Source organism: Passer domesticus, chromosome 5, assembly GCF_036417665.1.
Source record: "Passer domesticus isolate bPasDom1 chromosome 5, bPasDom1.hap1, whole genome shotgun sequence".
NCBI lineage: Eukaryota > Metazoa > Chordata > Aves > Passeriformes > Passeridae > Passer > Passer domesticus.
The window spans coordinates 53577953-53604714 of record NC_087478.1 but is presented as its reverse complement, the minus strand read 5'-3'; the positions used below and the strand labels follow the sequence as shown (position 1 = coordinate 53604714).

The 26762-nt window shown below is 43.9% G+C and overlaps 1 protein-coding gene and 1 long non-coding RNA gene across 4 annotated transcripts in view; one reads left to right on the top strand and one right to left on the bottom strand.

Moving 5' to 3' along the window:
* Positions 1-4991: 4991 nt before the first annotated feature.
* On the top strand, positions 4992-13104 carry KCNA1 (potassium voltage-gated channel subfamily A member 1). The gene has a single exon (XM_064420545.1). The coding sequence runs from the start codon at positions 5032-5034 to the stop codon at positions 6505-6507; it is 1476 nt and encodes a 491-aa protein (XP_064276615.1). The 5' UTR covers positions 4992-5031; the 3' UTR covers positions 6508-13104.
* Positions 13105-21488: 8384 nt separating this feature from the next.
* Positions 21489-26762, bottom strand: part of LOC135300757 (uncharacterized) — a 37758-nt gene continuing 32484 nt past the window's right edge. Inside the window, exon 5 of one of the 3 annotated variants that reach the window (XR_010362530.1) lies at positions 21489-21624. This is a non-coding gene — a long non-coding RNA (uncharacterized LOC135300757). Of the gene's footprint in view, positions 21625-23764; positions 25919-26762 lie in introns of those variants that run through there. The other 2 variants (XR_010362526.1, XR_010362525.1) reach the window with 2 other exon arrangements.

The following is a 26762-nucleotide window of genomic DNA, read 5'->3' as shown; positions in this document are numbered from 1 at the left end:
CATATTTAAGGCTTTAAAAGGGAACAGAACAAAAAATTAAATTTTTTGTTCACGAGGGAACCAAAATAATTGTCATCTCCCATCAGCTATCAATATTCTTTGAAGCATGAGATTTGATTATCCCGGTCACAAAAAATGCATAACAATACTGAAGGATCCTAGCAAGGCTCATAAATCAGTGCTAAAAGATTAAAAGCTTTTAAAGGATTCTTTGTTGCCCTCAAGAAAGAAAACCCAACTGTCAACACCACAAGCTCACCTTTGGTTCCATCTGTCGACTCTTTCCATGTCATGAACCAGAATGATTGACAGAACCTCTGCACAGCAAATTGGGTCCAGAACATCTCACTTTATCCTCTGCCTCCCAAGGCCATTAAATGAGGTGTGTGGTGACACCTGCACAACTCATTGGTGGCTTTAGGCAGCTCAAAATGGAGCTATAATATTTCCAGGTTGGCTTCCAGGTTTAGATGGATTGGGATTACAGTGCCTGTGAGGATTCATAGTGTTCAAGCAACCAGGACATCCTTTGCCACTGGATTTCACAATAGATTTTATCACACGAAATGTCTCTTTCAGGTGAAGAAATTTTGGGGGCCACTCAAGACACTGACAGGAATGAGGCCATGCTCAGAAATCCACTGTGCTTCTGCATCCATTGATTTCAATCAGGATTTTCCAGGTTCACTGGTGACAGTGTTTAAAGCCTGTTCCACTGTGTAAGCCAATTCTCATTTTTTTTAATCCTGTTTCAGATTCACATTCATTCAATACAATTATTATTGTAATCCTCACAACACACAAGGACTTTTAATCAACATCTCAATTCTTTCTTTCTAAAACAAAAAACAAAACAAAACAAAAATAAGAAAATGCTCCTCTGTCTCATCATAACAGTACCACCAGACTTCCCACCACAAAAAGCTGCAAAGTTTTTTTGAAATTTTTAGTTTCCCTTCAAAAAAATTTTGTTCCTGAAGAGAACTTCTCAGTGTGACTCTTTGTGAGGATGACAAATGTTCAGCTGCTGCTGGCCATTTTCTGTAATGTAAAAGGTAGGAAATAGCAGCAGCCTGACTTTGAATCTGGCAGCAAGTTGGATTCTTCTTCCATTCCTCAACATTTAATTGAAGCTACTTAGCACTATAATGTGTAACATACAACCTTCTTGCAAGCCCTAGTTACACTGCTCATTAGTCTGTGTACTTTAACAAGATTTTATTGACCCTATGGCTAATAGCCCACTTAGAAAGATCCCTTCCTTCCAGCATGACAGCTTGTTAGTAATGGTAGTTAGATTGCAAAGAGAAATCCCACAGTTCAAAGCTACTCAAAATAAGGAGGGGGGAGAGCAATATCCAGTTTGTCCTTTAGCTGTAATGGAAAAAACTAAGGTTGCTATCACGCCTCTTTTTTTTTATTTCTGTGCCTGGTGTGCACATAGCTCCCAATGAGGATTTGGGTTCTGCTGTGCTAAGGCAGCTCTCAGAAACCAGCAGCCTAAGGAGCTGTGACAGGCAAAGGAAGCACTTTTAAGTCCTGTTTTCCAGATGCAAAAGTAGAATGTATAGCCTTGTCTGCAATCCCGCAGCAAGGCAAGGGCAGAGCAACACAAAGAGCTCGGGCCTTTGCTTGTTAAATCTGCATTTTCAGACCACTCCTGAGCATCCTTTGGACTGGGACTGCACCAGAGGTGGGGGAGCACTCACGCATAGAGCTCCTTCTGCTCAGCAGCTCCAAGTGCACCAAATGCAGAACTCCTGGAGTTCTCTGCAGCCAGCCATGTCACCCAGGCATTGAATTCACTGCCATAAGATGATGTTGACTCAAAGGCTGTCACTGAGTTTCTCAAGGGGTTGAAAAAACAGCCTGGTTAATTTAGGTGATGGGACAGCCTTTCTTTTTTTGGGGGGGGTTTAGTTTTTACAGAGTCCAGGGCTGCAGGGTCCAGGGCTGGATGTTGATGCTGAGCTGCTGAACTTCAGACAGAATTGTGATTTATTTTTCATAGAAGAAGAATCTTTTTATTTAGTTTTATTTATTTACCCGGGAGTGGCAGAAACAGATGTTTCTCTTGCTCACAACTTCACCAGAAGTTTCTCACAAAACTTTCAGCATATGTGTTACTGGAAAAAAAAAAAAAACCAAAACAAACCAAACAACAGCAAAACCCACCCTTGTACCAGGCTAGACAGGAGATATGTTTCTTTGCATATATGTTTCCACAGGGCTGGTGAATGCAGCATGCTAACTAGCTGTGACTGCAGCACTGCCAGGGGTAGAGGACTTTAGAATGGTTTTTGCTCTAGTAAAAAAAATTTAAAATAAAGCACAACATCATCAAAAAACCACACTCCAAATAAGAAAACATGGGCATAAATAAGGGGAAGGGAAGAAGAGACAGAAACCACCAGGGAGGTCAGGTGGTTAAGTATTTTTGGACTGCCAAGGTGGTGATCTTAAGTGAAGATAATGTATTATGCAGTGGAAAGCTAATGAGACCAGGTCTGTTAAACACAGACTTGGTGTTACTTAGCTCTGGAGTGCTTCAAATTACACAGGCACGGGTTGTATTTGATCACCGCTCCCGCCCTGACAAAGTGAGCAGCAGGCTTTTATATAATGTAAGTGATCATATACTGTGGGGAACAATCCTGTGCTGGCAGGGGAGGCCAGCTGATGACATAATGGGTCTTTTCCATCTCGAAGTTGTGTGATTCATCAATTAAACGAATTCGGTGGGATAAAGCAGCATGAAAGGGCACTGTCCCTGCCTGACGATTAACCCTCCCAATTCCATCCACACCGCTCGGGATTTAGCCTCCACCAGTGCGTCCAGGAGGCTCCGGTTGCTCAGCCCCGTCCGGTACGAGGCGGGCCGGGGGTCGGGGCCAGGGGTCTCCGGCACTGGGAGCGCAGCCGGAGTCCGTGCGGGATGCGCGGCCCCGCTCCGCCGCAGGTGCTGCCAAGCGCTGTCCCGCCGTCCCTCGGCGCCTCGGGAAGCGGCTGCTCGGCGCACCTGTCCGGGCTGCCCGTGCCTCCCCTGCCGGCTGCCCAGGATCCCGCTGGCTTCCGCAGCCCCGTCCCACAGCCCCATCCCGGGGCCGCCCGCATTGCGTCGGGGGCGCGGCGCGCAGCGTGCGGGGGCGGCCGGCCTGGGGGCAGCGCGCATCCCTCCCTCCTCCGCCAGCCCCGGCCCCCGGCTCCCCCGCCCTCCCGATCCCCGAGCTGCACCAAAGAGCTCTCAGGTTTCTGCTGATACTGCAGCGTCAAGAAATGGCTCGAGTTTGCTCCTCGCTCTTATGCATTCAGCAGCCCTCTCGCTCCTGCCACATGCGTCCAGCTCCTGCCTCCTCCTGCCTCCGCCGCTGCTGCTGCCGGGACGAGCCAAGACCGACTCCGGGGATGCGGCTGCAGGGCTGCGGCGCTCTGACATCTCCTGCGCCGCCGCTGCCCAGCGCCCGGCTTCTTTTCCAGCTGTCCTAAGGGAAGAGAGCTGGAGAGCCAGCAGCTATCTAGGACTCCTTGATTTTATTGACTAACTCAAGCCTTTTGGAAAAGGTACTTTGCACTGTTTTCCACGCACACCCCCACTCCCCACTGCGGTTTTCAGCAGAAACTAATTAAACCCACTCGCCCTTGGTGCAGCCTAAGACAGTGTATGAATATTTCAGTGTCTCGCAGGCAGCCCTGTAAAGCGATCGCTGCGTTATAAAGAGGGGCGCAAGAGGAGGAGGGTTAAGTTTGCCGCTGCGGTTTTTGTTTTGGTTTGGTTTTTTTGGATGCTGCTGCAAGGCGACTTGACGCATTCCGGCACTGGCTCCTACTCCTAAGCGGCGCGTCTCACCCGGAGCAGGTAAGGAAAAGCCCCTTCTCTCTGCCGATGTTACACTCGATTTTGGACGGTTTGGGTCTGGGATGTCGACCTCCCTCCCCTTCTCTCTCTCTCAGTTACCTTTAGCTGCTGCAAAGCAGGAGAGGAGATGCTTTGCTCCCCCCCTCCTAATCTCCCCCCCCGCCGCCCAGTTGGTACGATGAAGTTGTCAGTGCTCAGCTGAGTCTCCACAGCGGGGAGCGCGGTGCTCGGGAGACTCCTTGCAGGAGCTGACCCCGCTGAAGTTTCCCGGGAAGCCCTCCCGATGAGCTCTGGGCACCTTCCTGCCTCGGAGGCCTTGGTGCATGTCCGGGGATGTGTAGGAACGCGTAGAACTCGGCATGTACTGCTGTATTGGGCAGAATGGGATGTTCTTGCCGATGTGAAAGCCAATCCATTGCGCCTGAGTGTGTGTGTGTATGTGGAGGGGCTTGGGGGCTGGTTTATTCTGTTTCTCTCCTCCCTGGCAGCCTCCATCCTGCAAATGATCTTTATGCCTTCAAAGCAGAGTATTTCCATCCCTCCCTCCCTCCCCAGCACAAAAGAGGAGAGGAAGAGGGCAGTGGTGGTAGTGGTGGTGGGAGGGGGAAAGGAAGAGGCAGGTGATGGAAATTTGCTGAGTTGGCATTGCAAGGACTCACCTCCCAGCCAGCCATGATTTATATATTTATTTCTATATTTATTTATTTATTTTATGTGTATGTGCGTGTGCGTGTGTGTGTGTGTGGTAGCTTCGTGGCAGCAGCTGCAGCGATGGTCGAACCGGCGAGAAAAGTGGACGGATCGAGTTAAAGGCTAAAGGAGACGGCTGGGGAGGGAAACCCCAGCCTGGGGGTGCACTCCACAGACCTTCAGCCTCCTGGTGTGGGGGACAGGACCCCTCACCTTACCTGCCCTCTGCCCCCCCTAAAGGTACTTCTTCCCTCTTTCTTCACCTTCCCATCATCCCTGATGCCTCTCCCTTCATTCCACCTCTCTTTTCCCCTTTTGGGTATTTCCATCCTTTAGGCTCCACTTCCACCCCTTCCTCAAGCTCTCTATCCCACCTCAACCCCCCCACCCTTGAACCGCCCTGGGTCTCTCTGTGCTTCTCCATCCTCCTCCTCCCTTTCCCTCACTTCTCCCCTGCCCCGTGGTCCCCTTTCCTCTGTGCCACCATGACCGTGATGGCTGGAGAGAACATGGACGAGACTTCTGCGCTACCTGGCCACCCCCAGGATAGCTACCAGCCCGCTGCCCACGACGACCACGAGTGCTGTGAGCGCGTGGTGATAAACATTGCGGGACTGCGCTTCGAGACACAGCTGAAGACTTTAGCCCAGTTCCCCAACACGCTGCTGGGCAACCCCAAGAAACGCATGCGCTACTTTGACCCTTTGCGCAACGAGTACTTCTTCGACCGCAACCGGCCCAGCTTCGACGCCATCCTCTACTACTACCAGTCCGGGGGTCGGCTGCGCCGGCCTGTCAATGTCCCCCTGGACATGTTCTCTGAGGAGATAAAATTTTATGAGCTGGGTGAGGAGGCCATGGAGAAGTTCCGAGAAGATGAAGGATTCATTAAAGATGAGGAGAGACCCTTGCCGGAGGGGGAGTACCAGCGCCAAGTGTGGCTCCTCTTTGAGTACCCAGAGAGCTCTGGGCCGGCAAGGGTTATTGCCATAGTTTCTGTCATGGTGATCCTCATCTCCATCGTGATCTTCTGCCTAGAGACATTACCTGAGCTGAAGGAGGACAAGGAGTACACAGTGCACCGCACTGACAACACCACCCAGGTCTATAAATCCAACATCTTCACAGATCCCTTCTTTGTTGTGGAGACCCTGTGCATCATCTGGTTCTCTTTTGAGCTGGTGGTGCGCTTCTTTGCTTGCCCAAGCAAGACTGATTTCTTCAAGAACATAATGAACTTCATTGACATTGTGGCCATCATCCCTTACTTCATCACTCTGGGCACTGAGATGGCCGAGCGGGAGGGGACTCAGAAAGGAGAGCAGGCCACCTCCTTGGCCATCCTGAGAGTCATCAGACTGGTAAGAGTCTTTCGAATCTTCAAACTCTCCCGGCACTCTAAGGGCCTCCAGATTTTGGGACAGACCCTCAAAGCAAGTATGAGAGAGCTAGGTTTACTAATCTTCTTCCTCTTCATTGGGGTGATTTTGTTCTCTAGTGCAGTGTATTTTGCTGAGGCTGAAGAACCTGAGTCTCATTTCACAAGTATCCCTGATGCTTTCTGGTGGGCGGTGGTATCCATGACCACTGTGGGCTATGGTGACATGTACCCTGTGACAATTGGAGGCAAAATCGTAGGCTCCTTGTGTGCCATCGCTGGTGTGCTGACAATTGCCCTGCCTGTACCTGTCATCGTGTCCAACTTCAACTACTTCTACCACCGAGAAACAGAAGGGGAAGAACAGGCTCAGTTACTTCACGTTAGCTCCCCTAATTTAGCATCTGACAGTGATCTCAGTCGCCGCAGCTCCTCCACAATCAGCAAATCTGAGTACATGGAAATCGAAGAGGATATGAATAATAGCATAGACAATTTTAGAGAGGCTAATCTCAGAACTGGCAACTGCACTGTAGCCAACCAAAACTGTGTTAATAAAAGCAAGCTGCTGACTGATGTGTAAACAAACAAACAAACCCAAGACAAAATCCCCACTCACAGCTTGAAGACTTTAGTGACACAGTCACACTTTGTAGATGCTTTACTGATAGTCTTTGAATGCTTTATTTACCTCGTAAATGCATTGTTGCATTGCAAATCTCTGCTCTGCGATAAAGAAGCTTCCAGGATCCATGAAAGATAAAATTTTGCTTATTTTCAAAAGAACATTTTCCACCTGGCAAATGATAACCATTTGAACTAGTTTAGTTTTAAGCCGTTATGACGCTAGACCTAAACTTTTCCTCTCCTATCTCCTCTTTTTTTTTCTTTCTTTTACTTTTTTTTTTTTTTTTTTTTTTTTGGATGAAGTTATCTTAAACTAAACAAGACAGGTTTTAGAGCTATTAAGCATATGCATGGATTCCAGTAAAAATATTCTGCAAAACTACACAGTTGCAAGAAAGTGCATCAGATTATAATAGTAAAAAAAGATCAGCCAAAACCTGCAGCAAGCATTTGCCGTGGTGTTCATGAAGGAGTGCAAATTTTCCTTCTGCCCCCTCTGTGAAAGATTCCATCCTTCCAACCTACAGATCCACACAGCACCTTATTAAAAAACCTAAGTAAGCCTGTTCTCTTTTGCTGTCCATAGAAGAAATATCCTAAAAGGAGAATAACAAACAAAACTGAAGAAAAAACATCTGCAATGCTGCTAAGTCCTCTCACATGCAGATGATAGAAACACTTTCCCACCCCCCCGCCCCTCATTCAGAGCTGGATACAAAACTTTAAGCCCCTCTGTTGCAAGATAGCACAATGGAGTTTAATATAAGCATGTTTGAATTTGATACTCTTTACTTTATGATCGCATGTTTGAAACGTTACCTCAGACAATAGCGGATAAGCTTTCGTTTGATCTGAATCTTCTAAAAATAGGTCCTTTCTCCTCTCTTTTTACATTTCTTTTCTTTTTCTTTTTGATTTGCATTCACCAGAAGTGCACTCCTTAATTTATTAAATTGTTGACTAGTAATTTAAAGTACTGTATTTAAGTGCATATGTTAGTCAAATGGGAACAATAACTTTTGGAGATCAAAGCATGTTCAAATATTCAGCATTATGGCCTATTTGATTAAAGTGTAACTTGAATTAATTAGTGCATGAATTCAGTAATAATAATAATGATGATAATAACAACAATAATGATAATAATAAAAGCAAAAAAAAAAGTACTTGATAGGCTGAGGGCCTGAATGAACTGATTAGAGAAACCTGATTGTTTTCCTGCATTGCTCAGGGAAATGTGTTGGCTTTTGTCCAGGCTTTGTCGGAAAGGAACATATCCCATCCCTTAAAGGGAAAGCTATATGGAAAACTAACAAGTCAAGTTATATATAGCAACAACTAAAAACCTAGTATCCTCTATAGATGAAAGGTGCAGATGCATGCTTTTTGGTGCATTCTCAGAATGTAAATGAAACTTATCTATTATATGCATCCGAATTGCAGCAGCTGATTTCTTTTGCAATCATCAGTTGAGACTTTTTCATATCCCCCCCCAAACTCACTGAAGAGACCCAGCAGATTGATTGAGAGAGTTGTGCAGTGCCTTTATCTTACACCCCCCAAAACTGCTGAAAGTGCCTCCAGGAACTGAGTGGATCAGAGACACCAAGGGAAAGGACAAGGAGTCAGTCAGTCCTGTGTGTCAGGAGTGTCCTGTGCTGTCTACTGGCACAGCATGTAAATGTTTAGGAATAGAAAGATCGAGTGTGAGTGAGAGGCATGCAGAAGAGGCAGGCAGAGACCATCAGTGTCCATGGAATACCTTCCTTCCCCAGCCAGTCTGATGCTGCAGGGCTCTGCATTGGCTTCTGCCAAAAACCTCCTAGTTGTGTACATGTGAGGCTTCAGGTTTCCCCGGGTTGTTCATATAGGCATCACTATATCTGCCCTTCCTTTCCCTGAGGGAGCCCTTTGGCAGCTTGTCCCTGCAGGGCAGGGCACAGGAAGAACGGGAGCCTGGGCATCGCTCAGTCAGGCAACCAGACTGGAGGACTGCGCTCTTCTTTCTCTAAGGTTGCCCAGCAGATAAATGGGAAGGCTTTGCTGGGCCCTCCCATCCCTGTCTGCTCCATCCTCTTTCAGATCTTAGATCCCATTACATCTTTTGAGCCATGTTCCTCTTCCTGGTCCCTGATCTTACTGTACTTCCGTCATTTCCTGGTGAAGGAAGCAATGCTAGGAGAAGGTATCTTCTGCAACAAGCCAGCCTTGACTGCTAGGCCCTAGAAGATAATGACCTTTGATCTGAACAAAGGTATAGGCACTAATCTCAATTTTTCAAATAGACAAAGTTGAGGATCTTCATTCTGCACTTAGCATGTGGCCAACTGCTGTCGAACACATCTCCTTCCACGCTGTACAGATCTTTTCCTCCCCTATCTTTCTGATATATGTATATATGTGTATAAATAAATATATATATATGTCTGCTCCTGTGTGTGTCACACACATATGCAGGCACATGTATATATAGAATAAAATCAAAGCACTTAGAATTAAAAACCAACTCTAACTCTGCAGTTACGCACAAGCTTGACCTGCCAGGTCTCCAGAAAGACTTGACTTTATTTCTCACTGTGTGACTTCTGTGAATCTTAGTGATAAGAAAGCTCAAGAACTGAGGGAGCTCCAATTGCTGCAAGAAGTGCAAAGCATCAGATAAAACAGGGCATTACATCTTCTAGGTAGATGTTGTAAAGCTTCTTTCCTGTCCCCTGCTCACACCCTTGCCCTTTGTACACCTCTCTCCCCATTAAATTCCAATGGTCCTGATCTTCCCAAACCCTTGAATCATAGGATGTGATTTCTGATGTCAAAATGAACTTGAATGCTGCACTCAGCTTACAAAACCACCATCTGACTAAACTAAACAGCAATAATAAATTCAGTGCTATGGGACCGATGGTCAGAAGGATGCATTTGGGAGATGAGGCCTCACATGGGTACCTTCTGCCCCAGCTGGGTATGCACACCTTAATTTAATGCGCAGAGTGATGATCATTCTGCTTATGCACAGAGAAAAGTACTGCATGCAGCGATTTTTGGTCAAGAGACTGGGACGGATCATAAGAACTCATGGTTTGGGGAGCCTGAATGTTGCTTTGTCCATTTATAGCTCACTGCAAAGGATCTCAACCCATATGGAGTACAGGAATTAACCTCATGTAGCATAGGCATGCGTTTTCGACAAGTTTGACACAAAAGAATAAACAACAAAAACAAGGTTCTTACTCCCTTTACACAGGAGTGCTGAAATGTCTTTGTGGGCCTGAAGGTGCACTTAACAAACTGCCTGTTCTTATCAGCAAGGATCCTTTTTTTATTTCTTTATTTCTTTCTTTTCTTTTTATATTTTTTTTTTTCTTTTGGCCCTTATGTTTCTTTTTGCCACAGGTGTACTCTAAGGGGTTTTTTATGTAACTGGAAGAGGACTGAAAATTATCTAATGGCCAGTGTAGTGCTTCTCTGAAAGAGTCAAGAGAATTCCTTTGGTAGGGACCTCATGGAAGTGATGCCCACGTTGTGCTGGGCAGGGAACCCAGTGGATATTGCAGTCTTTAATTTGGTGAGGGGAAGAAAGCTGTTCCAGCAGGAGGAGTCATTCCCCACACCCCCACCACCACCCACTGCTCTGTGCCTCTCTGTGCTTCTTAGCTGGTCCTGTACAGCTTCTCCTTCATCCACTCAGGGAAAGGGATGAGGGAATTTACCTGGCAAGGGCAAGGTAGCAGCGCACTGCAGTGCAGAGACAGGAATGGAGCAGAGAGTCAGTGGGCAGGAATCCCATAGACTGGTATCCCTGCCAGAATTCCCCATCTGGTTCTACCATACTTAGCTCTAGACCACTAGGGAGGGGCAGAGGAGCAAGGGTGAGAGTGAAAATGAAGGACTCTGCACCCTGTTCCTTCACAGAACCCAGGGCTTGCTGCAAGACTGCTGAGAGCTCGAACCCTCTGTGTGGCAGCTCCAGCACAGGCCATGAACTGTATTTAGTCACCTTGTGAGGAAGTTGGTGTGCAGTTAGCCAGGCTGTGAGTTCACAGCATCCTAGCAAACCTGTGCAGATTCCCTGCATGGGGTGTCCTAAGCCTTATCTCCACCGGGGACTTCAGGAAAGCTAATCCGAATTAATGAAAGGTGTGCATTTAAAGGAGATTTGTTGAACTGCTTTAAAGCCCAGCATGGACATTCTGTTGCAGTATTAAAGCAACCTTAATCTGATTTGGAGTCATTCTTTTTGAAAGGGAAGTAACCTGAATTGAATTAAGGCTGCTTTAATTCCGAACACAATGGGGCTTAATGCAGTTTACCTCATCTGCCTCACAAGCCCATTCAGACAGATAAGCCTGTAGTAATCATTAGATGTGCCAGAAGTGACCCCATTGTGCAGGGGGTGTCCACGTGCACCAAAACTCCTGGTAAATGATGCTGCAGATTCACAGCCTGGCTTACTGAGGGAAAAACTAACGCTTGATCGTGGTGCTAGTTCTGGTGAGTCCCTCCCTTTGTTACTGGTTTACACCTTTGTGAGGATAATCTATCCTGCTGCCTTCAGGGAAGCCGAAAACAATTGTTGCCCAAGGAAATTCATTTCCACTTTACAGAACTGCACAGGTGCTAGCCTGATGTACTGTTAGTCACATGGACAAGCACTTGTGAGGCAGAACGAAGCGCTGGAGACAGGACAAAATTCAGCCGAAGTCGTCTTGTTTGCAGCAGTGGTTTTTGCCCACGCAGAGATTTCAGAGATCAGACCCTTAGCAAACCAGCTGTGTGTCATTCGTTGTAGGCTGCAGCTGCCCAAACTGACAACAGGAGCAGTGGCCATTTGTATTGACAGGGCTTTTTCTATACCAAGGGACAATAGTTTTCATTAGGCAGAAGTACAGGAAGTAAGTTTCTACTTTGAGAAAGCTGCAGCCCAAGTGTAACCTCAAAAGCTGCTGATTTTAAGGAGCTGAGGGTTTCACTTTTTCCACAGTCCACACTTGAACAGTGCAGTTTCTTATATGTGCATTTATTAAACAAAACACAACCAACACTACGTCATAAACATCTGAAATTTATTAGAAAAAGGTGGAAAGTTGTATTTTAGAACAAAATCTTCTGCACACATATGCAATACACGCAGAGAATGTATTCCTTTCCAAACACTACCTTGGTAACTGTTGCTTGAGGGGTGCCATTCTGGATTAATTTTTTCCTCTAACCTGAAAAAGAGGGAGGTACTGCAACTTTTCCAGGAATGGTCTGATCCTGTAGGCTTCCAGCAGACTACAGTGATCCTCAGAGTAATTTCGTGCCAGTGACCCTCAGAGTAATTTCAGACTCACAGGGATGCAGAGTCAGCTCCAAGGTGTGATTCAGCCTCAGCAGCCACAGAGCTGGATGGAACTGGAAAGCTGTCCTTGCAATTGCACAGCAGGGCAAGTTTGTCCCAGACCTGCCTCCTGCAAGTCTGGAACAGGCTACTTTTCTGAGATGCTTTAACCAGGGGCCTACACTTCAGTTTTGGTTGGACTTAATTCAGGCTGAGTTTCTTTTTCTGTTTTCTCTTGTTCTGGCTTTACTTAATCAGGTATAGGGAATTTCTTTTTCCTGAAATGCTTATCAAGTATTCTTAAAGGTGTCAGTATTTGTATCTGCAAAAAAATAAAAAAGAAACTTCAGGGTGTTCTACAGTTTCACTCAGTACAGGTGAACTTGCCACTGGTGAGGTCAACAATTTATGCTGTCAAGGCATAGCATGCTTTGATATTTTCAAAAGAAATAAAATGAAACTGAGGTCTTAACTCAAATTTGTCTCAAGTTTTCTGTGAATATCTGTGTAATTCTGTATATTTCACCTGTTCACAGGCTCTAGCAAATGTCACTAGAAGTTATATATTAAAAAATCATCTTCCATTTCTAATTTCTATAATAAAATGAAGACACTGCATTAAGTTCCTTTAGGTGCATCAGTCTTGATCCATGCTATTGTTTCAGTGACATTTCTGTAATGTAATTGGGATCAAACATATATTTTACTTTTGTACAAAAGTAAAAATGATATTTTTATGACTAAATTCAGCAAACCCTTACCTATAACCTGCTATGATGAAATATTTTTTCCTTTCCTTTACATGTAAAATATTGGGTTTTTTGCAGTATGTCGGTTTGAAATGAATAAATAACAGCTGTCAATAGAACTGTAAATGGCCTCTCAGACATACCTCTGACTTTAAAGATCAAATATTGCCGATGTGAAATATATAAACTGAATAATCTCCATATGAAAGTGCACCATCAGGGCAACAAACCATTTAAGCTGACACAGCTGTACTTATTTCCACCATTTACCAATCGCTTATACTTTGGGTCAAGTATGTACTTCATTGTCACATTACAGCTCATTTTACTTCCAAATAGTGAAATTGTTTGACTTAGCATTTTTAGAACATCTGATGTTATGAGTTCTTGAACTATTTGAAATGCATAGTTTTCATCTATGCCTTCTGTACTCGTTCATCTGTTCATACTTGGCATCAATTAAAGATAATTTTTAAGTATCTTACCCAGGTTTCTTCTGTCTGGTTATTTTCTGAAGTCTGGTTTCTCTGCTGTCACTATTGGCCAGTTCTGTCTGAAATGAATGGTTGCTTTATTGATGTTTTTCCTACTGAGTGGTATAAGAAATGGCAATGTAGTGAGTGGGAAATGTGACTGTGGGCTTTGAGAGGCTTATGAATGATAAGTCCAGCTTTACAGTGCAATTAATTCAAAGGTTTGGCTTGTGCAGGCTTTGGACCTAGCCCTGCATAATGTTCTGGGGCCAAACTGTGCTGCCCTCACTTCTGAGACATCACTCAATCCCACCAAAACTCAAAATCAGGTTAAACCTACTGGCCAGGAACACTGACTGCACCCTCCAAAGGTTTGTGGGTATTAATTAACATTATCTGAGTCCAGACTTGTAACCAGGTTTCAAACTGCTGTGTGACCGACCATGGGCTTTGGGTTGGGTTGAACGTCAGCAAATCCAAGCGAGTTGATGAGTTGATGTTTCCCATGGAAAATTGTTTTATCAAAGTGTGTTTCATGCAGAGCGTGCCGAGAGAGCCATGCATGACGTGTCCCAGTGCTGTGTTGTTCACAAAGAAGGCAATGACAAAAATGCTTGTTATTTTGCGCCAAAGCTGTTGTGTGTTGGAAGTCCACCTAGAGATGGGTTTTTCAGGAGATAGGGGCAGTTTTCAACAGTGGGATGCACACAGAATGCTGATCACACACTGGTGAAATGAAGTGAAATTATCCTCATCTTACACGAGGCAGAACATTTTGTGTGTCCTGTCCTGTGATTTTATTGCCTGACTTGTTTTGCCTTCTTGGTTGAGAAAAGCTTTTGTCAATGAAACCCTCATTCATTCGATCGCTTTGAGTGTTTAGTCAGTTGATTGAATATCACTTACAAACTGTCTGAAATTGTTTTGTTGAGTTGTCAGTAAGGATTTGCAGTGTTCTTAAACGGGTCTGGTCCAAGTTGTTTGTCTGTTGTTGGCTGCTTTGTGGTGGTCAAGGGGGTGATCACTGTCATTGAGTTTTGCTGGCTCTAGGTGTGTCTAAAGTCTCATTGCTTCTTTCTTTTCTCATTTTTGTGTTTAGAAAAACCCAACCTCAACCAAAAAAAGCTTGTTTATCATCTCTGCAGCAGCAATCTTCTCCCATTTGCTCTCAGCAAAGATCCTGTTGTTTATTTCCTGTTGAAGTTTTGTGCATTCAGAACCAGGTCCTAGGACATGATTTTGCCCTCTAAAATCACTCCATAAAAAAAAAAAAAAACCAAAACCAAAAATAACAAAAAACCCCCCCAAAAAACTAAACAAAAACAAATTTAAAAAAATCCAACCAACACTGTGTACTGGGTTAGTTGAATCTCTGTATTAACTCCTTACTTAATCTCAGAAGTAAATGTGTCGGATTTTTTGCCCTAAAATGCAAATCCTCCTATGTTGTATTTTATACTTCATAATTTACAAGAAAGTTGTATGTTGAGTCCTTCCTTTGGTTACACCAAGCCACCTCCTATATAGGTTTTCTCTAGAGCATCCTACACTGAGGGGAAAAAAATACGTCTCTGCAGGTATAGCTTAGGTAACAGACATGAGGATCCATGGAATAAGCTCCTTTTTTCTTCAGCTTCTTTGGCAAGGGTGTTCTAAGAGGAGCAATAATTCAGCAGACTTTCAACAGAGAGGGACTGAGTCCCTTCAGTAACAAGGTGCGATTTTCCTTTTACCTTCTTTGTATAATATTGTTGATTTCAACATAAATTTGATTTATCTGTCAGTTAATCTTGGAAGTTGGTGAGTTTTTGTGTATTGTTTGATTAATGGCTACAAAACAATCACTTTATGGAATCCTGAGGATCACAGGTGTGAATATGCACTCTCTTGCCATGCAGAAACCAGGTCTTTCTTCTTCAGTGAATAAGAATCCTAAAACTCCTCCAAGCCATAAAACAACTTTTAGCTCTGAAAGCAAACCAGACTTTTCTCATGGGTGCACCCTTCCCCAGTGTTAGGGTGTTGCCCATCCCATCCTCTGCAGCATCTGGAGCAGGTGCCTACAGGGCTGGCAGTTTGAGTCAGATGGTCTGACTGCCAGAGCAGATCAGGCATCTGATTCAGGGCTGTCCCCAAGAGCAGCTGCTCTGGCCTGCAGCAGCCAGATACAGGCTCTTGAAGTAACCCAGAGCCCACAGGAGTAAACAGGGTTGTGTTTTTTCCCCTCAGAAGGCTGCAGAAACACCACGATTTCGTGCTCTTTCTCAGCCTGTGGAGAAAAGAAGATAAGAAACATTCTGTGCTCAAGGCTTCTACTGGGTACTTTTGGAGTTGAATTATCTCCCATATCTGGCCTTGCTATAAAAATGTTCACTTCACAGAGTGTTAGATTAAGCGTTGGAAAATCAAAGAAGCTTTAATTAGCACAACAATGCTTCAATCCACTCAGCTCCTCTAAGAGCTTCCTAAAATACCTCACATTTTATTCCAAGGAGAAGACAATTGCAACTCTTGAATAGAAACCTTTTACAGCTAGCAGAAGAAACTGTAATTGTAGATGGTATATTTGGTGACCTCCTCTCACTAGGTAGGAGCAATAGCACATTTGGCTCTGGAGCAGGGGAGCCTGCAGTTGTCACTGTTGCAGGGAGAGCTGCAGAAAAAGCACTGGTTGATCCTTAGGAGGAGGACAGGTCAAGGACAGGTGCATTTCACGGGTCACCCTTTTCATCCGACCTCACCTGTTTTCAGTTCACATAAGAATTTTGCTGAGTGAAACCCAGGTGTAGTGGAAGTGGCATTTAGAGCCCCACATCTCCTAGGCTGCTACCCAGATGGATCCTCCAGCTCATTTGTCATGAATACTGAGAATACACAATAGATTTGAACTATTTTTTTTCAGGTTGGGAACAAAAAGAAAAAAGCTTTTTAATTTATTTAATGTTTAGCTCATTGCTGTTTGGCCATTCTGAACACAAATCTGCATGCAGAATTCTGCACTAAACTCTGAATGAAAGATTTTTTAGTTTCCTGTGGCAGCTGGGTCATGACACAGTCTGGATTGATGGTGGGAGCTGAGACTGGCAACAGGGTCCTGCCTTCAAGTGGAATCACTCAGGCAATGGTAGGTGTTTAGATGTATCTTTGCCTTCTTCTTTGAGTCTTCTAGTTTGTTTTCAGTGTGTTCCAGTGTTCATCTTCAGCCCCAAACAAGCCAATTCCATCTTTCAGGGACGTAGCTTTCCTTTGGTGCTTTTCTATTTGACCAAACAAACCTGATTTGCTGGATTTTGGCTGTTGTTGTGGCTTTTAATGCAAATAAATCACTTGCAAATGTTCTGAACTACTCATGGATATTCTTATTTCCCTCTGCCCTGACACGTGCAACTTCAATTAGTATCATTAAGTTTGGTTGTTTCAGTTGCAATTTAAAAAAAAAAAATTGATGGAATTTGGAAAGTTAGAAGGAGAAATTAAAAATTATCTGGCTACTTGGGGTACATACCCTTGTTATGATTATTTGGATGATAAAGAAATGGCTTTAATTGCAAGAGAAGAATATTTACTGATAATGAGGCTTTAAACTCTTGTGGTATTTAATATTTAAGTCCTGAAGAGGGTAGGATGTGAGTACTGCAGGGTTTGTGCAGTGACAGGGTGATGTTCAGAGGGCTGTGCACTTCTAGGGTTACATCCACAATTGGTCATTGGAGTGTAGGGATGCAGCCAGAACTGGGTGTTGCCAGCTGAGCTGAGAACCCAAAGTCACCCTGGTGGGTTGGTTTAGCTCAACAGAAGGATGGATTAACTTTAAGGCTCCAAACACCACATGGGAAATCTTTTTGCCTGTGAGGAAAACACTGCTCTGACACAAATTTTCTTGTCTTGAACAAATTTGTGCAATAAATCACAATGGGTTAATGTCTTCCTGTGGACTTCGTGCCACATTGGCTTCTGGCATTTTTGCTCTTAGCATTTTGCACGTTTTTCCTTTATGTTTTTATTGATCCTCCAGTGTTTGAGACATAAAAGTGGCATGAACCAGACCACTGCCTTTTGTTGTCCTGTGGCTAATCTGTCAAAACCACACAGTTTGTGTAAAGCTTTTGCTGAGTCTCCAGCAAGTTTGTATGTTTGGTGTGGAGATTTTGAACCTGCTGCTTTGGTCCTCCTGGAGTAATGTTGAATTGATCTCCAGCACGGCATCTTGTTGCCACTTGGGATGAAAAATGCAATAAGATCTTGGTGTTAGTGCAAACTGTGAAGCCTTCCTGGGGTCTGGGCAGGCCTGGATTCTGCTCTGATCTGCTTTGGCTCTGTGTCTGTTTGCCCTGTGAATATTTCATGTGCTGCTCCCATCCTTTGGTAGCTTTTCAGTGTCAGAGAGAAACCATGTTGTGTCTCGGGAGTTTCAGAAATGGGAAGGGAGCTTTTGTGTCAGTCCCTTAGACCAGTCAAGGGTCTGGGGATGCTCACGCTGTGCTGTGTTAATCCAGGGTATCAATCTGTTTATTGGGGATCCTGAACAGCAGTTGGAAACAATGGGAGCCAATACCTTCAATTATTAATTAAAGGTAGCAAATGGAAGCTGGATATCATAGCAGGGTATAGAGCCACTATTGTTAATGACTATTTAAAGCCAGCATTCTGTCTGACAGAACTGGGATGTTCTTCTCCTGGCCTGCAGGTGTCTGTGATCTCATCCGTTTGTGACACCTTCCAAAGGCTGCTGAAATCCCCCAAGACAGAGAGCAGCCCAGAACAGATCAGTGTATCCATACAACCTCACATCCTGCCTGGAATATTTGTGACTGGCAGACGGGTAGCAGAGTGGGGGAGTGTTGGTCTTTTGGTTTCTGTGTCTCTTTTTTGGTAATACTTACTCAGTTCTTACTCCTGACTTGGGTACCAAAATGAATGTGAGGAACATGGGAATAGAGATTTCACTGGCTGCATTTGTGCAGCTCATTGGTCCTATATACAATGAAAAATGCCCTGGTGCAAGTCAACATAACTAATTTCTTCTGAACTAACCAGCTAAGGGTCTTCCTTTCCTATTCACATCTGACAAAGTTTTACATAAATAAAAGCTTCAGTTTGGCCAGAAGGAAAGAATCTTGCCTATCAGGTTCCACTGTAACACAATATATGGGAAAAACCCCCCTCTTTTAAAGGAAAGATGTGTAAAAGTGACACCAAATATATTTTCGTCTGTTGGTGTTACATGACTCTGAACAGTGTTCTATGATCACACAGAGTATATGCTTTAAGATAATTAAAAAAAAGCAAATAAAGACATGAGTATCCTTTACTTTGCCCATTTTGCTGTTTTAGTGAAGACTTAAATTGTTCTCTTTTCCTGTGCATATATTTGAACTTAATATGGAACAGTTTATGAAAAACATGAGTGAAAGATGGAGAAGTAATTTTATACTATTTAAGATACATGGAAAAGGTCAGTTTTCATGGAGACGTCTACAGAGCAAGCAAACTTTTTAATTCCTGCTGTTGTCCAGAATTTTTTAACACTCCTCTGATAAAGCTACTGTAGAAAATATCAGAAAATGTGATTTACTGTAGTGGAAGTTAAATATGTGCCAGGCTTTATTCACTTTTAAAAGAGAACCTAAATCCTCCTGCAGATAAATACTATCTGGAAGTGTAGGGGAATGAAGTCTTTATTTCTCTCACAGTAATCTCTGCTGCGATACTTTAAGTCTGTGTGTGTATCTCACTTTGTGCAGACCTTGGTTAAAAACACCAGATTTTTTTTTCTGGAAACATAATCTACATACACTTTGGAGATGAGTATCCTTCATTTAAGAGTGATTTCCACCAAAACTTATCCCCAGCTCCAGGACTTCATATTCTTCAGGGTGAAACACTGAAGCAATTAAAACAGCAGGATCTTTTCAGAGCATTGTGGCTGATAGGAGGTGACTGACTCCTCTACATCACATTGAGAGCTATTAAATACATCCCAGGGGATTTTTGTTTCTTTGTTTCAGGGTGGGAGAGGATCATAGAATCACAGAATGGTCTGGGTTGGAAGGGATCTTAAATTTCACCTCCCTGTCATGGGCAGGGACACCTTCCACTCACCCAGCTTGCTCAGAGTCCCATCCAACCTAATCTGGAACACTTCCAGGGATGGGGCATCCACAGCTTCTCTGGGCAACCTGTGCCAGGGCCTCAGCACCCTCACAGGGAAGAATTCCTTCCCAATATCCAATCCAAACCTGCTCTCTGTCAGTTGGAAGCCATTCCTGCTTGTCCTGTCACTCCTTACAGGTAGTTGCCATGGGAGGGAATGAAGCCCCTACAGAATGTCTCTGTAGCAGGAAAGGAGACTAAGGACCACTTAGAAGCTCAGCTGGTTGAAATGGGCTGGGTTCTGGGGAAGCCAGTGTCCCTGTGAGATTATCAGTGTGAAGTGAATGAGCACAAAACAGCCATGAAATTGTAGTACAAAAGCCGCTTATGGCAGCAGGGAGCAATTGAGGGCATTTGTCTGCGAGTCCCTGTGCATTTCCAAGCTGATCTTTCCAAGTGCCCTAAATTCCTGTGGAGTTCAGCACCTCTTAATATGTTACTGAGCAGGAATTACATTAACAATGACATGTAGGAAGGCAGTAGATGCTGCTGCTTGAATGATGTTCTGTGGTTATTCCAAATGAAATTCCAGTGCTTTGTCACCCAGTCACAACAGGAACTGCTGGTATAAAGCACCAAGAAGAATGAAGCCCGTGATCCCAGAGTGGGACTACACTAAAAACATGAGTAAAACCAAGGTTTTTTGTTTGGTTTTTTTTTTTTAATAATATAATCTTGGTGATTAGTGTTTAAAACAAACCCCTCTCTGATTATTTCTATTCAGTAACATCTGGAGCAAGGCAGGTGTTTTGTGGCTAAATGGGAGAAAAGCTCTGTGACTCATTTTATTTACAGCTTGTGTGAGCAGCATCTCTGTGGAAGATGAGATTGTGACTGATGGGAAAACTGAGATATAAAAAGGTCTTGCAATTTCCATTTGTTTGAACTTTTCCAGGCAATACTTTTTACTGCATTAATAGAAGACTAATTCACCCTTTGCTGCACTCTTTCTTTTAGGGTTTCTGTTGAGTCACATGATGTGAAGCTCAGTAGAAGCAGCAAGTTTATGGGCATGCTAGGAAATGCCTCTCAGGTGAATGCCTCCCTGCTCATAAATATGGTGAAGGGACATTATAATCCATTGATGCTGTGAGCAAGTTCCAGCCTTCCAAGTAATAGTTTGAGCCTTCCCAGTCTTCAGGATAAATAGCTATGTAAAAAAAAGCCATATCTACAAATTCGCTGTCCAACACACATGACAATTTGCACTGAGAAAATCTGAGTACCAACACTACCTTCATCACTACCTGACTCTGCAAAGTCCCTGGGCATAGAGGTAGAGAGAATTCCTGGTGTTCTGGACTCCAGGACACACAAGAGTTGTTTGAAGTCTGTGTGGTTGCCTGGACTTCGGCCTTTAGAGCAGAATCACCACGAGGGATAAGTTGGAGGCCTCTCCCAGTGCTCCCCTTCGTCACAGCTCTCCAAGGAATATGGTACTTGTCCTTCAGCCCTGGGCCACATGGACATCTTGGTCTGTGGCTCGTGGAATCACTTTTGTCTTCTTAGGAGGGTGAAGAAATGTTACCATTACAGTTTAAAGAGTAGTTAAAGTGCTGGGCATCCTGATCCTTGCCCTTCTGTCCCCTTGTCTGACTCCCCATCCTTTCCTTTGTCATTCCTTGTGTTTCCAATTTTAGAATGGATGGTATCTGTAAATACTTCATCTTTGCACTCTTTAACAAATAATTGTAGTTGTCGGGTGATGTTTTCATTTGTGTTGGGCCAGGTATTGAAGATTGTTATTTTCTTGCTCAGCAGTAGCACAGAACCACAGAAATGCTGAGTGGAATGTAGAGGAAATATCTGATGATTTCTAGTCCAACCTCTGTGCCCAAAGCAGGGTTTCCTGGAGCCAGCTGCAAAGGACCATGTGTTTTGAGTAGCTCCAAGGATGGAGATTTCACCATATCTCTGAGAAATGTGTTCCACTGCTCAATCACCATCACAGCCAAAACCAGTGTTTTTCTGATGTTTCTGTGGAATTCCTTGTCATTCAGTTCGTGCCCATTGACTCTTGGCCTGTCACTGGGTACCACTGACAAGAGTCTGGCTCTGTCTTTACACCCTGCCTCGTGAGGGATGTACCCACATTGGCCCTCCTGAGTCTTTCCTTCTCCAGGAACAGTCCCAGCTCTCCCAGCCTCTCCTGGAGCATATGGCAGACTTTCTCAGTCCTTTGATCATCTCTGTGGGATGTGTGATCACAAGTGGGGCAGCGTGATCACAAGGAACTGTGGATCCAGACAGAGGCATTCGCAGGCCTATCCCTGCACATCCATGCCAGATGAGGAGCTTGGAGTTTGTTCCACGCTGGAGTGACTGGCAGCCCTGTTGTCTGTCCTCTAGCACTGGATGCTGCAGAATGCACAGAAACCCTGGAGAATTTGGTTGATCTAAATCACCTTATAGATATATTCTCATGTGCAGCGTGGTTTCTGGTACATAGAGTTTGCTTTAAAACTTAAAAGGTAATGGTCAGCATCTCTTCCAAAAGTTAAAGGGTAGTTATAGAAATGAGAAATACCGTTGATATCTATATATAAATGCACAAGATTCTTTCTTTCTCTCTCTCTCTTTCTCTCTCTCTTTCTTTCTCTCTCTCTCTTTCTCTCTCTCTCTCTGGTTAAAAGGCCTTGATCAAGGCAAGTAGCAAAATGTAGAACCTGGAGGCAAAATCTTTCATGTTTCTTGTCCTTTAAGGAATTATTCACATTAAGGACACCTGTTTGAGCTTCTGCTGATTCAATTCATTTGAATGGAGTCAGTTCTGTGCAGATTTACACACATAAAGATAAAAGCAGAGATTTAAATAAGATTCTGGGAAGAGAGGTTCTCAGGTCTGGACTTTTGGTAGACTACTGGTCAAATCAAACCTGCTTGGTTTATAATAGGGCATGATTAAGAGATCTTGGGCCATGGGAACTGCTGTAGGTCCACTGATTTCCTCTAAGCACTGCCACTTTACAGCAGCTCCAAATTGGAATGGGTGATTTCAGCAGCAAAAATAAGCTGGAGAGAAGAGAGGGGAGCTGGGTGTGTAGGCTTTTCAGCAGGCATTCCCTCCCATTCAGCATGCTCACACAGATCCACTGATTATTCCTGGGAATTTGAGATAAGTACACTTGAATATGTAAGCGTGCTTATTTAGTATTCCCCTAATTGTAGCAAGTGGAAATATTACAAATTAGCAAAAATAAATCCCCCATGTCAAAGTCAAAGGAGCCCCTGGCTGCAGTGCATCACAGAAATGGAGGCTGGCTGAGGAGCCCGGACTGGAGCAAACAGGGAGATGTGACTGAGAATCAATACAAGGAAGACGGAAATCACTTGGGTTTGGGCTGTATTTGGGAGAAATTGGCAGTGAGGGGTTGAAGGACACTGGTTGATCTGCCATAGCACCTATAATGATGTCAGACACTAAAGGTACCTGATGCTGTTACATCCCCTGTTTGGGCTTCCCCATGTTTACAAGGATGATTATGGAACAGAGGGTGTCACTTTTAAGGCCCTTCTTCCTCTGAAAACGGAAAATCACTTGGATGCCTCATCCATACTGTTTTCTTGAGTTGGGATCAAGACATGGAGATGAAGCTGCCCTTCCCCTCAGGGTTTCTCCTGGGTGGTACAGATAACATTTTTGGCTATGACAGTGTGAGGCACACATCCCAGAGAAGACTGTGCCTGCATGCTGTGGAAATATCTTAATTATTTGTGTTTGCTGCTTTTGATAATTGCTGATTAGTGCTGTGTGGGATTCAGGCAAACATTGGAAAATTACATTCATCATAGCCTGAGGAGAGAGTGGAAACATCACTGTGATTTGATGGCAGCATGAAACAGATGCTGCCACTGTAACAATCCAGGCACAAAGGACAAACTCTCTGCTGGAATGCACTGTTAAAAAACACTCATATGCCCATTTCAGTCAATCATTGTCTATGAAAAAGAACATGGACAAAGTTACAGGCTGGGGGGTCCTCATCTAGCACTAGCAGTTTCTGCAGAATCAAGAGACAAAAGAGAATGCTTAGATTCTTCTGGTTTAGGGAACCTAATGACCTGAAGTCTGATTTCCTGAGGAGTGAGAGGAGGAGTGATGGGTTTTCTCCAGTTACAGAAGTTTTGGGGTGTCAATTTGGAGGGTGAAGTTTGGAGTAAGAGTCAGGGAAAATAAAGAGGTTTGGAGCCACACAATGCAGGTGTGTCACAGAGCAGAGATCACTTCCCTACTTGTCAGATGGAAGAGATGTGAAACTTTGGCCTGAAGGATATTCCAACAATATTCTGTAAAAAGTGATGTTTTCACAAACCACCAGCTGAAGCAGAAGAGAGAGGAACTCTCTTCATTTTAGTTACTTTCAGCAATATAAAAACTCTCAGCTAGGAAAAAACTAGCTGAAAAGATTTTTCAAACATGCAAAAACATGATTTGAAGTAGAAGCTTTCTCTTTTCTCCATAATTTTTCAACAACACATCCAAGAGTTCTCTTGTTGGCAGAAGAAAACATTTGGCTGGCCAAAGAGAAGAAGAAAAATCCCCTAACTAAAAAGTATTTTGTCTTCTAGTCTATGGACAAATACCTTTTTGGTTTTGGAGGGCAAAAGGGAACTGAAAAAACTGTTCACACACTTGGCAGACTTCATTCTAGTGAGCTCCCTGATTTATTAAACCATTACCTGTGAAACTGACTGTTTGCCTGCCAGAAAGGGGATTGTGTAGAGCTGCTGCAGCACAGACTCAATTTTTCCAGAGGGTACCACCTCCCACAGCTCCAGTTGATCTATATCTTTCTCTACTTGCTGTGGGGGAGACAGCAGAACTTGTCAAGTAGAGAGAACAGAACTCACTGTGGGGGGTCAACAGAAATTCCAGAATCTTTACTGATTCTTGGTACATCAATGTTTTATAGACAAGATAATTCGATTTTTATCCCATTTTTTTCTGGCTGAACAAGGCTTTGATGGATAATTTTCAGCCAGACAAAATGATTAATATTTTGATCCTTTCCAGGGCTTACATGGATTGTAACTGTAAGTTTCTAGTAATGGGAATCCCATCAGCATAGTGATTAGGCCTAAAGAAATTCCCTGCTCAATGAACTCCTTCTTGCTCATTCTAGAAAGCATTTTAATTTTATCTCAGAGTAACTCTTGATTAATACATCTGAAAGATACAAATCCAGTCCTTTGAGCATGGGCCCTTTGAGCTTGGGACCTTTGACTTGCGAGTTTTATGTGAGAGGCAAAAATCCTCAGCAATCCTTGTTGCCATTCAGACATCTTCAGAAAGGGTTTAATCACTGGAAAATGTGAAATTCTACATTTTCTTTTTCCTGTGACTTTTCCCTGTAGTGACAGTTAAATCCCCACTCTTCTCCTTGGCTCTTCCCAAGCACATGGCAGATGTCTGTCACTCCACTTTGGTTTTTTACCTGAACTCAATGTAACGTTTTGCCTGGGAGAGACAGGGCAGATCTCTGAAAGCAAAAGTAGGAGTAAAATTAGGGCAGAAATAATTTCTTCATAAACAGAGCCCTTGAAGTCCTTTTTGTCACACTTGAATGGAGTTGTTCCAGGTTTCTTCTATGCTTGCAATAAAGATGATCCCAGAAATCAGTGCAATAATTTGAGGCATGGTCTCTCTCTCTTTCCCTGTGCAGTTTCTCTACATGGGGCCAACTGGAGAATCCATAATGTGTTCTATTTAAGGCACTGTGTAGACATGGACCTTATGTCTGCAGAGGAGCTGTAGCTTAAATTAGTTCATTGACTTCTGGGCACTTCCTTTGTGATGTGGCTGTAAAGCTGTTTCTGTAGCTCCCTGGCAAAGTGGGGCTCTCTACCCACTCTCTCATTTCCCCACGTAGAGAAACCCTGAAGAGAATTTAGACAGCTTGGCCATGTCAGGTAACAGGGTTAATCCATGTTTTCATTGTCTGATTTTGCCAGATTGTTCTGGCAAAGCATGGCTCTTCTTTAGCGTTGATGTCCTGGTCAGTGATGAATGCAATTTTGTCATTACTCTCTGGGTTTTCCAGGCTGCTCCTTTCCATTCTGATTTCTCTTGCTTCCCTTCTTTGAAATCTAGGTGTTTACATGGATGTGATTAAAGAGATCTTATCACCTCCAAGGTGTTGGTGCTCTCAATTCCATTTATTATGTCCAAATTATATTTCAAGTGTAATTTTCAAAGTGCTGTTAAATGCTGTGCTGAGCATCACCTACACTGCATCTCCTGCTTCCTTATGCCCATTCATTGTTCTTCTGTCAGAATGCACAGTCCAACATGGATTTTAGGGTTTGGGGCATTTTTTTTCCCTCCAAAGCAAAGCAATGCTCCAAGAACCACTGCAACATCTCAGAAGTGTTTTCCCCTGTGGTCCTGCTGGCTTCAAAGGGAGCTGCACAGTGTGACCAAGGACAGTTAGAACATCACAGTTTTCAGACTGCCTTTGATTTTTTTGTCTTCTATTGAGAATGCAGAGGCAGGATTTGCCAGCTTGCTTCTTTCATACTTGGAAGGGCTGGTATTGCACTTGGTGCTCCTGGGACTCAGATCTCTTGACCTTTTTCATGGTCTCTCTGTGATGCTTTTGAAATAATGCTGGAGGTGTCTGACAGCTCCATGGGGATTCTTGATGCAGGCAGGCCTGAAACAGAATCATTTGGCTGTGTGAAACAGCCAAATGGTGCTTGGTAACTTTTGGGACCCTAGAAACCCTGGAAAACAGTGATACCCCTGTAAATACCCTCCTCTGGAATGCCTTTCTGAAAATGTTGTGCTTGAATGCTATTTCATAAAATCACATGGCTGCACTGCCAAAAAGCCTGTGAAATTCCCATCCCTGAAAAATGTCCTGGTAATGCTAAACTTGGAACTAAATTAGGTCATATTTAACAGGAGCTTTACAGCTGTATGTCCTATATAAACTTTTGAAAATGTAAGGGCAAAGCAGCATTCGTTAGTGGGGGAGTTCAGTGGATAAGACTGGGAGTTATCTGAAAGGGGAAAGACATTAAATTGGAGAGAAACCCCTGTGTGAAGTTTCCAGTGAGATTACTGAGATTACTGAGAATAGACCTGAGGAAAAAAATAAAAGTCACCATGTGGGTAGTTTAGCAGTGGAATAAGTCATCTGAAGAGCTGTTGGGCAACTCCAAACTTTGAAATGCCCACGATTTGGCTGGATGAAGCTGCAGGTGACCTGGTCTAGCATTAATGGTGATGCTACTCTGAGCAAGAGGTTGGTCTAGATGACCTTTTGTCATGGTTTAGTCTCAGCTGGCATCTGAGCCCCACACAGCCACTCACTGCCCTGCAGTGAGAGATGGGGGAGAGAATTGGAAGGTGAAAGTGAGAAAACTCATGGGCTGCAAGCAAAGCAAAACACGGAATTCAATCACCACTGCCCATGGCTCAGCTCTCTGCAGGAAAGCAGGGCTCCTTCACTTTTAACACTGACTTGGAAAACAAACACCATCACTGCCAGCATCCCCACTTCCTCCTCCTCAC